Source organism: Squalius cephalus, assembly GCF_949319135.1.
Source record: "Squalius cephalus genome assembly, chromosome: 5".
Classification (NCBI taxonomy): Eukaryota; Metazoa; Chordata; class Actinopteri; order Cypriniformes; family Leuciscidae; genus Squalius; species Squalius cephalus.
The window spans coordinates 3,297,166-3,309,181 of NC_137126.1; the positions used below are offsets into that span (position 1 = coordinate 3,297,166).

At 39.5% G+C, this 12,016-nt stretch overlaps 1 protein-coding gene across 1 annotated transcript in view; it reads left to right on the plus strand.

Moving 5' to 3' along the window:
- The window catches only part of LOC307158294 (uncharacterized protein), a 30,264-nt gene extending 18,248 nt beyond the window's left edge, over positions 1–12,016 (plus strand). The window contains exons 4-12 of the mRNA XM_079870728.1: positions 953–1,040; positions 1,128–1,347; positions 1,523–1,816; positions 5,679–6,514; positions 8,472–8,620; positions 9,659–9,790; positions 10,261–10,348; positions 10,436–10,655; positions 11,603–12,016. Of these exons, the coding sequence (XP_079726854.1) occupies positions 953–1,040; positions 1,128–1,347; positions 1,523–1,816; positions 5,679–6,514; positions 8,472–8,620; positions 9,659–9,790; positions 10,261–10,348; positions 10,436–10,655; positions 11,603–11,900 (2,325 nt within the window). The 3' untranslated portion in view covers positions 11,901–12,016. The remainder of the gene's footprint in view (positions 1–952; positions 1,041–1,127; positions 1,348–1,522; positions 1,817–5,678; positions 6,515–8,471; positions 8,621–9,658; positions 9,791–10,260; positions 10,349–10,435; positions 10,656–11,602) is intronic.

Here is a 12,016-nt window from a genome sequence, read left to right on the forward strand (position 1 = left end):
TTATTTACTCTGCCCTGTTCGGCCTTAAGAGTATATATCGAGCACTCTGCCCCGTTCAGGCAGTCAGAGCAGCTCTTTGTGTGCTTCGGTGGCCGCAGTAAAAGGCATCCGGTAAAAGGCATCCGGTCACGAAGCAAAGACTGTTCCACTGGATAGTGGACGCAATTGCACAGGCCTACGCTTCGATGGGCACAGTGCCCCATCGGAGTTAAAGCACACTCCACCAGAGGCATGGCCTCACCCTGGGCATGGTCCAACAGAGTGTCCATTGGTGACATTTGTGTGGCGGCCGGCTGGTCCTCGCCATCCACATTCACCAGATTCTCTAACCTGGATGTCCCTGCACTACAAGCACAGGTCCTGTCTGTGTAAGCTGGGCATTGACCTCTACGTGAGCTCAACCCGCTAGAACCCTCCATGCGACTCCGACATGTAGTCTGAGTTATATCGCCCTATATTAAACTTGGCACCCTTGGGCCCTTATTCTTGCGACTGGGCCAGGGTCCCAGAACGATTGTCGTTCCGCAGTTCTAAGCATGGCAAGATTGCACTGGGTTCCCATTGAGTTTAGTGACGCAGTACGAGTGAACCGTATCGAAAGGGAACTTACTCGGTTAACATAACCTTGGTTCCCTGAGTACCGCGTCACCGGCCGTACTTTTTCACGCTGCATGACTCGGCGTTCGTCGCTTCAGTCGAATTAAAATGATTCCCTATGGCAGATTGCCCGCTAATATAGAGGGAGAGCCCCGCCCATTTTGGCGGGCTCTGGCGGGCTTTCTCCCCATAGGTTCGTGCAGCTCCGCTGCGTTATTCTATAATCTTCTTCAGTAATCGGAGGAAAAGGAGTTTTCCACATTGCGTCTTGCTATCCAGTACTCGTTCCAGTTATCTCAGTGTACAGAGGTTACGTTAGTAACAGAGTACTTTCTCCATATGTGTATTTGCACAGGTTATTTGGCGTTACAGTGGAAAAACACCAGAATCTCTCGCCCCCAATACAAAACTCTTCGACTGGATCCCACAGAATGATTTGCTTGGTAAGGAAAGTGTTGTCATGTGTGCTCATTATACACAAAGAACAATAACTGGTGTCAAATAGATACTGACTTCATTTTATCTGATAGGACATCCAAAAACGAAGGCCTTCATTACCCATGGCGGGACAAATGGACTGTATGAGGCTATTTATCATGGCGTCCCAATGGTGGGCTTGCCACTGTTTGCTGACCAGCCTGACAACCTGATGCACATGAAAACCAAAGGAGCTGCTGTTGTCCTTGATATCAATGCAATGGAGTCCAAAGACCTGGCAGAAGCTCTCAAGACTGTATTAAATAATCCCTTGTGAGTTAAGTCTTTCATAAATTTGAAATGAAATAAAATGGCCGCTTCACTATTCACTTTAAACCTGATGTCGAAAAACACTGTAGTTCAAAGCTTGTCAATATATTTAGAAACTTTTGTACTTTTGTATAGCTTGTCTTGTGTTAAGCAGCGCTTCTTTTTCTTCTCTAATCAGGTACAAAGAAAGCATCATGAGACTGTCCAGAATCCACCATGATCAGCCGATGAAGCCTCTGGACCAGGCAGTTTACTGGATCGAATTTGTGATGCGGAATAAAGGAGCTAAACATCTACGAGTTCAGGCACATGAACTGAGCTGGTATCAGTACCACTGCCTGGACGTAGTGGCCTTTTTACTCTCAATTGTTGCACTGATCACATTCCTCTTTATTAAAACGTGCAGTTTCTTTCTCCGTAAATGTTTCAGAAAGACTCGTCCTGATGGCAAAGCACAAAAGAATAAAAAAGAGTGAATGCATAGTAGCTTTGCCCTCAATACTTCTCTACAGAGATGCGGTTGTGTGTCCTAACGTGTGTGTGACGGCCAGTGTGCATTTTGTGTATATTGCAAATGCACTTAATGAAACAAATACATGTGATTGTTCATGGAAAGTAAAACATTTATACATAGGAAAATCGGCATTGAAAATACAGTATTTTTTTTATTATTATTTATGACATCTGATTTCAAAAATAGAGTACCTGTAATTAGATTAAACTATGTTTTAAAATCCTCATAATCAGATTACAGGTGCTTTTTAATGGATTACATATTATTCACACAATGGCAGTCAATTTATTGATTCTCCCTAATTCTTCTTCTTTCTTTCTTTCTTTTTTTTCCTTAAAAAATCCTACTGTAAAAGTCCATACCATTTAGCTTTGAATATTTTCACAATATGGAATGACAATTTAAATGTCATAAATACAATCCATGCTTCTGAATTTTGGGACAAAAGCACCTCTCAATCAACTAGACTATATATATATATATGAGACTATATATAATTGAAAGTTACTTATCAACTATGTGAAAATGTATTACTAAACAAATTATGTTAAATATTATGTCTGCATCATATCCAGTAGTAACCTGCACTAATTGATTCTGGAAGTCTGGACAAAAATATGTAAAACTTGAAAGACTCTAGCCATAAAATATTCATTGCTGTTTTCATGTTTATTAACGTTAGCTCATGTAATCCAGGGAATCCAAACATTTTTGTAAGCCGAAGCGCAATAACCTAAAATATTTACTTGAAGTACTCATGAGATTTTAAAGGAGCCGTATGTAAGATTGTGGCCAAAACTGGTACTGCAATCACTGTATCCCCTCCCCCTCCCCCCTGACTCGAGGTTGCCAGATATGCTGCAGGATCCAGCAGGAACGTAGGCTGCTACAAGGAGCTGCAGCTGTGGTAACTAGAGCAGAGCTGGCAACCCGGATGCCGAAACACTACTGATTTCGTGATTGGTAGATAGGTGGAAGGTGGCGCTTCAGGCCAAAACACAAGATGACAACATCAACATCAGTTGAGGGCTGCAACTTCACTTTTTAAATGACAATATCCTGGCCGTACTACTGTTGTCAGTGATACAAGTATTTGAAATGAACATGATTTCTTAATGTCTAGTGACATATCAGGGCCATTTTATGATTAATTGAAACACATTTCTTACATACAGCTCCTTTAAGTCAGGGCTGTCCTGCTTCACAAGAAGTGTATTGTCAAAAATGTGATTACTGAACAAAGTTTTATTCGGTTTACTGACAACATGTTACTGTCACAGTGGTGTTTGGTTTAGTTTGTGTTCATTTGGACTTGTCAGCCTGTCATCATTTTCACTGTCATTATCAGTTCAGCTTTATCACCTGTGTTTAGTCAGTCATCGTTATCTTTATCACTTGTGTTTCGTTAATCATTGTCATCTGTGTTTGCATTTAAGTTCCATCTGTTCAGTCAGTCTTCGTCCGATCTCTGTTATAAATAGTGTGTGTTGTTGCCTGTTCTGCTGTCTTGTATTTTGATCATCATTAAACCTTTGTGTTGAAAAGATACCTTCATCTTGTTCTGTCTTCCTACCACCACCCGTGACAGTTACATGGTATACAATGACTTGTACTGTGATTTTGGTTAGCCTATTTATTGACACAAATTTAACGATTCAATTCAATATAGATTCATTTGAATATATCAGGTAATGCATGTAAGTTTTTCTCATGAAAAATAAAAAAATAATGCTGTAAAAAAATTATACAATTATTTATTAGATAATTATTTATTAGCTTTTCATCAAATCACAAACCCCCTGCAGTTCCTTCACAAACTCCAGTTTGAGAAACCTTGGTGTAATGCATGTCATGACGTTGATAACAAATAATGAATGAACCAATGAACGAATGAACCAATAGTCATATCAGAAGGGAGAGCACATGGCACAAAGAAACAAACATAACATCCGTGCTCACACCAAACATGACAAAAAACAAGAGCACATGGCCAGTGAACACAATCACGACTCAAAAAAAATGACATGAATTCAGTTATTTGCTTTCACTGCTAGTCCATTGCATTGAGCTGACAATCCTCTTTCAGTCTCTGATATCTGAAAATCATAAAGATAACAATCATTAAAATTTATTGAGGCCCTAAATTACCATGGGATTAGTGAAACCGTGGTAAACATTAAGACATCATTGCCCTTGACTAACATACAAGATTAAGAACATAAAAAAAGAAACGAACTACAGCAACACACAGTCTTTAACCGATTTAATATTAGCCTGAAATATGTATCAGTGTAGACTAGTTGACCACAATAATTGAAACTGACAGCTGGATGTCTTCCAAAACTCTTGCCTGAGGAAAATATGTGGTATTTTCTGGCCAGAAAGAATTTCAAATGCAGAGATATACAGAAGAACCAAGTGTCTCAGTGTGGTGGTTGAGATCGAATGCCTACGGACCAATATCCTCAAATATTGGCAGAAATTTTACATTTTAAAAACATTGATGTAACTACATATACTACATAAACATGTCTGTGTGTCATACAGTGTTGGGTGTAACTCATTACTAAGTAATTAATTACTGTAATCTAATTACTTTTCCCTTGAAATAGTTAAGTAAGGGATTACTCTTAATTTTTTTATTTTGTCATTTAAAGCTGCAGTCCGTAACTTTTGTCGCTCTAGCGGTTAATACACACAACTGCATGCGTCTTGCGGAAGAACATTGTCGCCGGAGCTACTTTTCTCTGTTTGTGTCTATGACGAGTCACGCAGGTACTCGGTTACTCCGCAGCTGTAAGACCCGATCCGACCGGTCTAAAATAGTCCAAATATAAACACTTAGGCTATAGGTAGTGATTCAGGATAAGACAAAAACATGGTTTGGAATTTGGATTCATGATGTACTCGATTATTATATACATTTTGTACATTTTTAACACAAAAACGGACTGCAGCTTTAATTCCAGTTACTGCTTACAGTATAACAATTCTATACAATAGTGGAATTAACATTAAAATTGAATGTCTCTGTTAAAATTTATTTTTTTAATATAACCCTCTCTCTCCCTTTAAATACTTTTGCCAGTTCAAGTATAATTTACGCAATTTTATAAGGCCTATTACTTATTTGAAAGAATTAAAAAGAGTTTCCTTGTTTTGTTCAACTGGTTGAGCCTGATGTGGGATTTACAAAGTAAATAGCTTTTAGAAAGAGTAATTAGTACTAATTACTCTGTTGAAGATTAAATTAGTAATATATTAGGCAAGGCAAGTTTATTTAGCACATTTCATACACTAAATGGCAATTCAAAGTGCTTTACAGAAAGGAATTAAAATAATCAAAATAAAAGCAAGGAAAATTAAAACAGCTATAAAAGAAATTAAAAGAGATATATATGATAGTTATAAAATTTATTAAAAGAGTTAAAAGATGATACATAGATAAACTTCTCATCTGGCAAAACACCGGTGTATCTTTTTCATAACTCCCAGTTTTACTCTGAGATTTCCTCATTGTGTGTCTGGTATTCTTTCGGCGCGTCTAAGAAATCTATTGGACGTCTCTGATGGACCCGATTTTCCCCTAAAATCAGACAGGGGGAGCTCTAGAACTGACTCCTTGGATTCTGCCCCATCAGTCCGCACCCCCAACCCATTTGTTCGGAAGCTCTATGGAATCAATCCAGTCCGCACCCCACAGAACCTCGACTTCTGTTATTTATTTTTTTTATAGAAACTTACCCAACACTGGTTATATTCTAAATCGATGGGTTTATTGGCTACTAATCTCGATAACGCTAACTTCCTGAAACTGAAGTCTACATGAATCACGTGAAGATAAAGCGTTCAATCTGAACTTCGCAACTCAGTTTACTCAAAGGCTCTGCTGTGTTTTGGACCATCGTTCCCCAGATCGCACTGCTCTTATCCAAAGGCACAAACACTTGGCCATGATTTCTGGGACTATATTTGTGTTCGCACTGCTGTGTGTAGCAGAGGCTGGCAGGGTTTTGGTGATGCCAGGCGAGTTCAGCCACTGGCACAGCATGCGTTCAATCCTAGACGCGTTAGTTGATAAGAACCACAGCGTGACGGTTCTGGTCAGTTCTTCGTCTCCTACTGTACAGTACACACGGAAGGAGCGGTTCAACTTCACTGTGTTCAAAGTCAACATGAAGAAAGAAGAGGTCAGTGCTATACTGCATGACGCGATTCATCCCTGGGTAAATTACCAAGGCACCACATACGAGAAAGTCCTCAAGACCTGGCGACTGATGTCCAAGTTTAAGGTGCACCTTGATGAATTTTTCAAGGGCATGTTCCACAATGAGGATCTTATGCACGCGCTTCGGGAATCTCATTATGATGTTCTTTTATCTGATCCGATGATGCAATTCTCTGACTTGATGGCAGAGACGCTGAAAATCCCGCTCGTCTTCTCAATGCGCGCAACGTTTGCGTATGTTGGCGAGCGGTTTTGCGGTCAGATGCCCACACCACCATCCTATGTTCCTGCTGTCGCTGTGCTGGGTCACCTCACTGACCATATGAGCTTCCTAGAGAGAGTGGAAAACATGCTCAACTACATCATGTATTCGACTGTAACCCTATTTATTCCGTGGTTTATGGATCCGCTTTACACTGAAATATTAGGTAATTATTATTATTATTTTTGTTTATCTGTGCCAACTTTTATGCATGTGCTTTAATTGTTCAGTAGTAATGTCTCTTTCTAGATTATTTTAACCTTGTGACTTAAAGGTGCAGTAAGCGATTTCTGAGAAAAGCTGTTTTGGTGTATTGTAGCCAATCAGCAGTAAGGGGCGTGTCCACTCATGAGGGGGAGGGGCCTTTGCCGCATAGCGTTTTTGTGATTTTGGGGGTGGGGCTATCAAGATAGGGCTGTGATCCTTTTGGGTAGGGGCGTGTTTGGTGATTTCAGATATTAGCAGTAAGGCTGTGCGATTTTATCTATTATTTGCAAATAATTTTTTTATGCGCAGCTTGTCAGCGAAGCACGGCTGAAAGCACCATCTGAAAGCGCTGCGAGTTTGAGTCTCTTATAATGTACATTTGAAAAGCAACATGAGTCAAACATCTTTCCAAACATGAGAATCATTTATGAACCTCTTGTCCAACAAAAGACAACATTTAATAACTTGTTTTTACTCCAAACTTGCTTCAAAACGTCAGTTGCGTATGTGAAAACATTTGTCTGTGAGATGATGTGGCTTCTCACACAGAATAAGGCACACAACATACAATTTAATAGTATTCTATACAGTAAAAAAAAGTCTGTCAATTAGCATTGAAGTATAAATATACTTCATTATCATGAAAATACCCAAGGCTTGAAGAACTCAGATAAACCATATATTGTCATAGTCGTGTGTTTATTAGTCATGTTCAATCAGCCCGTTTCAATGTTCGGTTTATTCAGCTACGGCGATAGTATGATGCTCATAGGGATTTCCTGGTACGATGTGCATTGAGGCATATTTTATTACAGTTTTCATCACTACATGTAAATGAGGAAGCATGACAGTAAAGCATCAAACTTACTACGACTCTGTCTTCATTTGCACGGTTTAACTTGGTGTTTAGTCAGAGTTTCAACACACTGCACGAGAACACTGCAGGAGCTTCTACGCGAGAGCATTTACTACTGATCACAGAGCCGTGCTTCACTGACAAGCTGCGCATAAAAAAATCGCAGCCTTTGCCAAATCGCATGAGGTTTAATTTTGATTAATCCTGCAGACCTAATCAATAGCGTTTCTCAGAAATCGCTTACTGCACCTTTAAAGGAGAACTCCGGTCAATTTTAACATTGAGCTCATTTTTTTGTACATTTGGAGTGCTGTCAATACAGAGAACAACGACAAAAATCGGTGTTGCCTACACCGAGTTATTCTATTTTTAAAATTTGCACCCTGTTGACTTCAATGGGGCAAGTACTAAACCTGCTTTTAGCCTCTTAACATCCTTGATGTGTCATTACAAGTGCACAGAAAATGTGAGTGATTCCTTCTGAGTGAACACGAGTGAGTCTGACTGCAGTAGATGTGAAAGATATGTATAAAAATGATGTTATTTAAGCCAGCGCAAATACCTTTGTTTACATCCTGTTTTTCGGTTGAAGTCCAAAGTAGTCGATTGCCGAGTTCACGCGCGTGATCATAGGTATTAAACCTATGCGTGTGAACTCTGCAATCGACTACTTTGGACTTCAACCGAAAAACAGGATGTAAACAAAGGTATTTGCGCTGGCTTAAATAACATCATTTTTATACATATCTTTCACATCTACTGCAGTCAGACTCACTCGTGTTCACTCAGAATGAATCACTCACATTTTCTGTGCACTTGTAATGACACATCAAGGATGTTAAGAGGCTAAAAGCAGGTTTAGTACTTGCCCCATTGAAGTCAACAGGGTGCAAATTTTAAAAATAGAATAACTCGGTGTAGGCAACACCGATTTTTGTCGTTGTTCTCTGTATTGACAGCACTCCAAATGTACAAAAAAATGAGCTCAATGTTAAAATTGACCGGAGTTCTCCTTTAACCTTTTGTGCATCGGCTGGGTAAAATTCTATGTACATCACAGGCAAACCTACAACAATGTGTGAGACCTCAGGGAAAGCTGACATCTGGTTGATTAGAACTTACTGGGATTTTGAGTATCCACGCCCACTTGTGCCTAATTTTAAATTTGTTGGAGGACTGCACTGCAAACCCGCCAAACCTCTGTCAAAGGTAATGACTTTGCTTTGCCATATTATTTTGAAATATCTGGTCTTCTGATTTGTCTTGATGCCTTTACATTTTATTTTATTTTGCATTAAAACATGCATCATTTGTAAATTAAAGGTGCAGTGTGTAAATTTTAGCAGCATCTAGTGGTGAGGTTGCGAATTGCAACCAACAGAAGTTACGGTGGCTGACAGGAAAAGATATCGTCGTATGACACCAGATAATAGCCAGTTAAACAATGAGGTTTCTTTACAAAGATAAATTAATAAATTATGTTTACTTAATTATTCAGTAAACAATATGTTATTGTGAATATTATTGTTACTTGTTCATCATTGTGTCAGTGTTTTATTCGCTGACTTTAGCTAGCTTCTTTGCACGAAGAACAACATAGTAACGAAACGCGCTCTGTAGTAGTTTGTCTGTTTAGGGCCACTGTAGACTCATGTCAGCGCAAAATGGCTATTTGATTGTAAGGGGATTGTGTATGTAGATAGAAAGGGCTCATTCTAAGGTAATAAAAACATAACGGTTCATTAAGCCAGGTCTTTATACACCACTGAAAACATAGTTATGTATATGATATTGCATTTATGTCAACAGATACTCCTGAATATTACACAATGCACCTTTAAGGAATTCTTACCTGAATAGATCAAATAACATTGTAACTTAATGCCATATCCATTTCTGGTGGAAAATAAGTTAAGCACTATCTACGCCGAAATGAATCCGCAGCAGTCAGGTGGTACAAGTTAGAGCTCTGTAAGTTGTTTATGTTCAGTATTATTGTAATGGTATGTGCTTTGAGACAAGACGTAATTTAATGCTGTCTCTCATCTCGTGACGCTTTGCAGACTCTAGCTTTGGAGATGCTCTGAAGGGAGGGTGGGATCTTGTGCTTGCAAAGCGAGCTTGCTATTGCTAGCCGCTCCAAAAATCCCTACCCTAACTTTAAGTAGTTTACATGGTGTAAATGGTGATTCAAGTCTTGTTTTCTGTTTTTGTGTTAAAGTATATGGTCATTTGTGTGTCTTTTAGGAACTGGAGAAGTTTGTTCAGAGCTCAGGAGATCATGGCATTGTTGTTTTCTCATTGGGTTCCATGATCAACAACCTGACAATGGAAAGAGCAAACACTATTGCTTCTGCTCTTGGTCAGATCCCACAAAAGGTGTGCCAACCAAGCCCAAAGATATTTCTGTCCCTCTGTTCAAAGTCCAAAGTCAAAACTTTCAAGCTTCAAAATGTTCATAAAGAAAAGTAATCCAAACATTGATCAACACACATACATAGAGCACATCAAACATGGTTAATGGCAGCTGAGCTGTACTTATGTGACACGTGAGAACAAACCTTGTGTCAAGCAAGCATTTAAGCTTCTCAGTTTGCCATATTTGATGTGTCTTTATGTGAATAAAAGTCCAAACTAAATGTGGTCATCACAGAATGTAATTGTGTACCATTAACAACCTCAGAGGTCTGTAGATGTGGTAAAAAGGTTTAACGTTAAACGTTATCATCAAAAATACATTTCTCAGTAGGAAAAATAAATGCAATTTTTATAAAACCCAATTTTTATAAACTATCTGTTGCTTAGGTGTTCATATGCTTAGTACGTTCTCCAAATGTGTATTTGCACAGGTTGTTTGGCGTTACAGTGGAAAAACACCAGAAACTCTCGCCCCCAATACAAAACTCTTCGACTGGATCCCACAGAATGATTTGCTTGGTAAGGAAAGTGTTGTCATGTGTGCTCATTATACACAAAGAACAATAACTGGTGTCAGATAGATACTGACTTCATTTTATCTGATAGGACATCCAAAAACTAAGGCCTTCATTGCCCATGGTGGGACAAATGGACTGTATGAGGCTATTTATCATGGCGTCCCAATGGTGGGCTTGCCACTGTTTGGTGACCAGTCTGACAACCTGATGCACATGAAGACCAAAGGAGCTGCTGTTGTCCTTGATGTCAATACAATGGAGTCCAAAGACCTGGCAGAAGCTCTCAAGACTGTATTAAATAATCCCTCGTGAGTTAAGTCTTTAATTTGAAATAATCCATTTCCAAAGGCCTCTACCAGTTATTTTCAGAAGGTTAGAAACAACCCAGAAATGTTTTTTTCTTCCATTAGAGGACTAGAGAGTGGAAAATGGTTTTGTATTTTGTTTTTTTAATAACTAAACTAAACTTCACTAAAATTATAAAAGAACCTCAGGGAAAATAGAGTGTATAAATGTACATATGAGTTTTCTTTTTGGTCATTGGATTACCACGGCTGCCTAATTTCATAGAAAAACACTGTAGTTCAAAGCAAAGCTTTTCAATATATTTAGAAACTTTTGTACTTTTGTAGAGCTTGTCTTGTGTTAAAAGGTGCACTAAGTGATGTTGGGTGACGTCACTTCTTGTTGGCGTTCGAAGTATTGTCAAACAGAAATGAGGCTAGCTCGACCCTCCCTCCTCCTCATCCCGTCCCCTCCCCCTCCCTTCCGTGCTTTTCCGATGTAAATTCGGGACTTTGCACGTTCCTTCTCCTTTTTCCCTCTTCTTTGCTATTTGTTCATCGTAACGATGTCTCTTTGGTCGTGTGTTGGCCATATCAAAATTCAAGAGACTATAATTCTAACGTTAGTCGTTGTCGTTGTCTAGGACATCTCTCCTCTAGCTAACTTCCCTCTTCATGCTTCTCTCTCCTCCACTCCCTACACCCCCCTTCATGTGCACGCGCACTAACCCCCCAACCCCCACCCCCAAATCATTCTTGTCGGTTATTGGCTGGAACACTGTTTGTTATGTTTTGTGGTCCAGGCTGGGCCAGTTTGTTTTTGTTGCCGTTTGTGGAGCCTGGGCTGTCTACAGAGACCGTGTTTTTTTACAGTGTGTTCAGGGGACAGGCAGCTAGCAGATAGTGAGCAGATGTTTGCTGTATGTGACAAAAAATGTTTCGGGGCCTAAAGAACGCTTCTTTTTCTTCAGGTACAAAGAAAGCATCATGAGACTGTCCAGAATCCACCATGATCAGCCGATGAAGCCTCTGGACCAGGCAGTTTACTGGATCGAATTTGTGATGCGGCACAAAGGAGCTAAACATCTTCGAGTTCAGGCACATGAACTGAGCTGGTATCAGTACCACTGCCTGGACGTAGTGGCCTTTTTACTCTCAATTGTTGCACTGATCACATTCCTCTTTATTAAAACATGCAGTTTCTTTCTCCGTAAATGTTTCAGAAAGACTCGTCCTGATGGTAAAGCACAAAAGAATAAAAAAGAGTGAATGCATAATAGCCTTGCCCTCAATACTTCTCTACAGAGATGCGGATTGTGTGTCCTAACGTGTGTGCGACGGCCAGTGTGCATTTTGTGTATATTGCAAATCTACGATAGATGTAT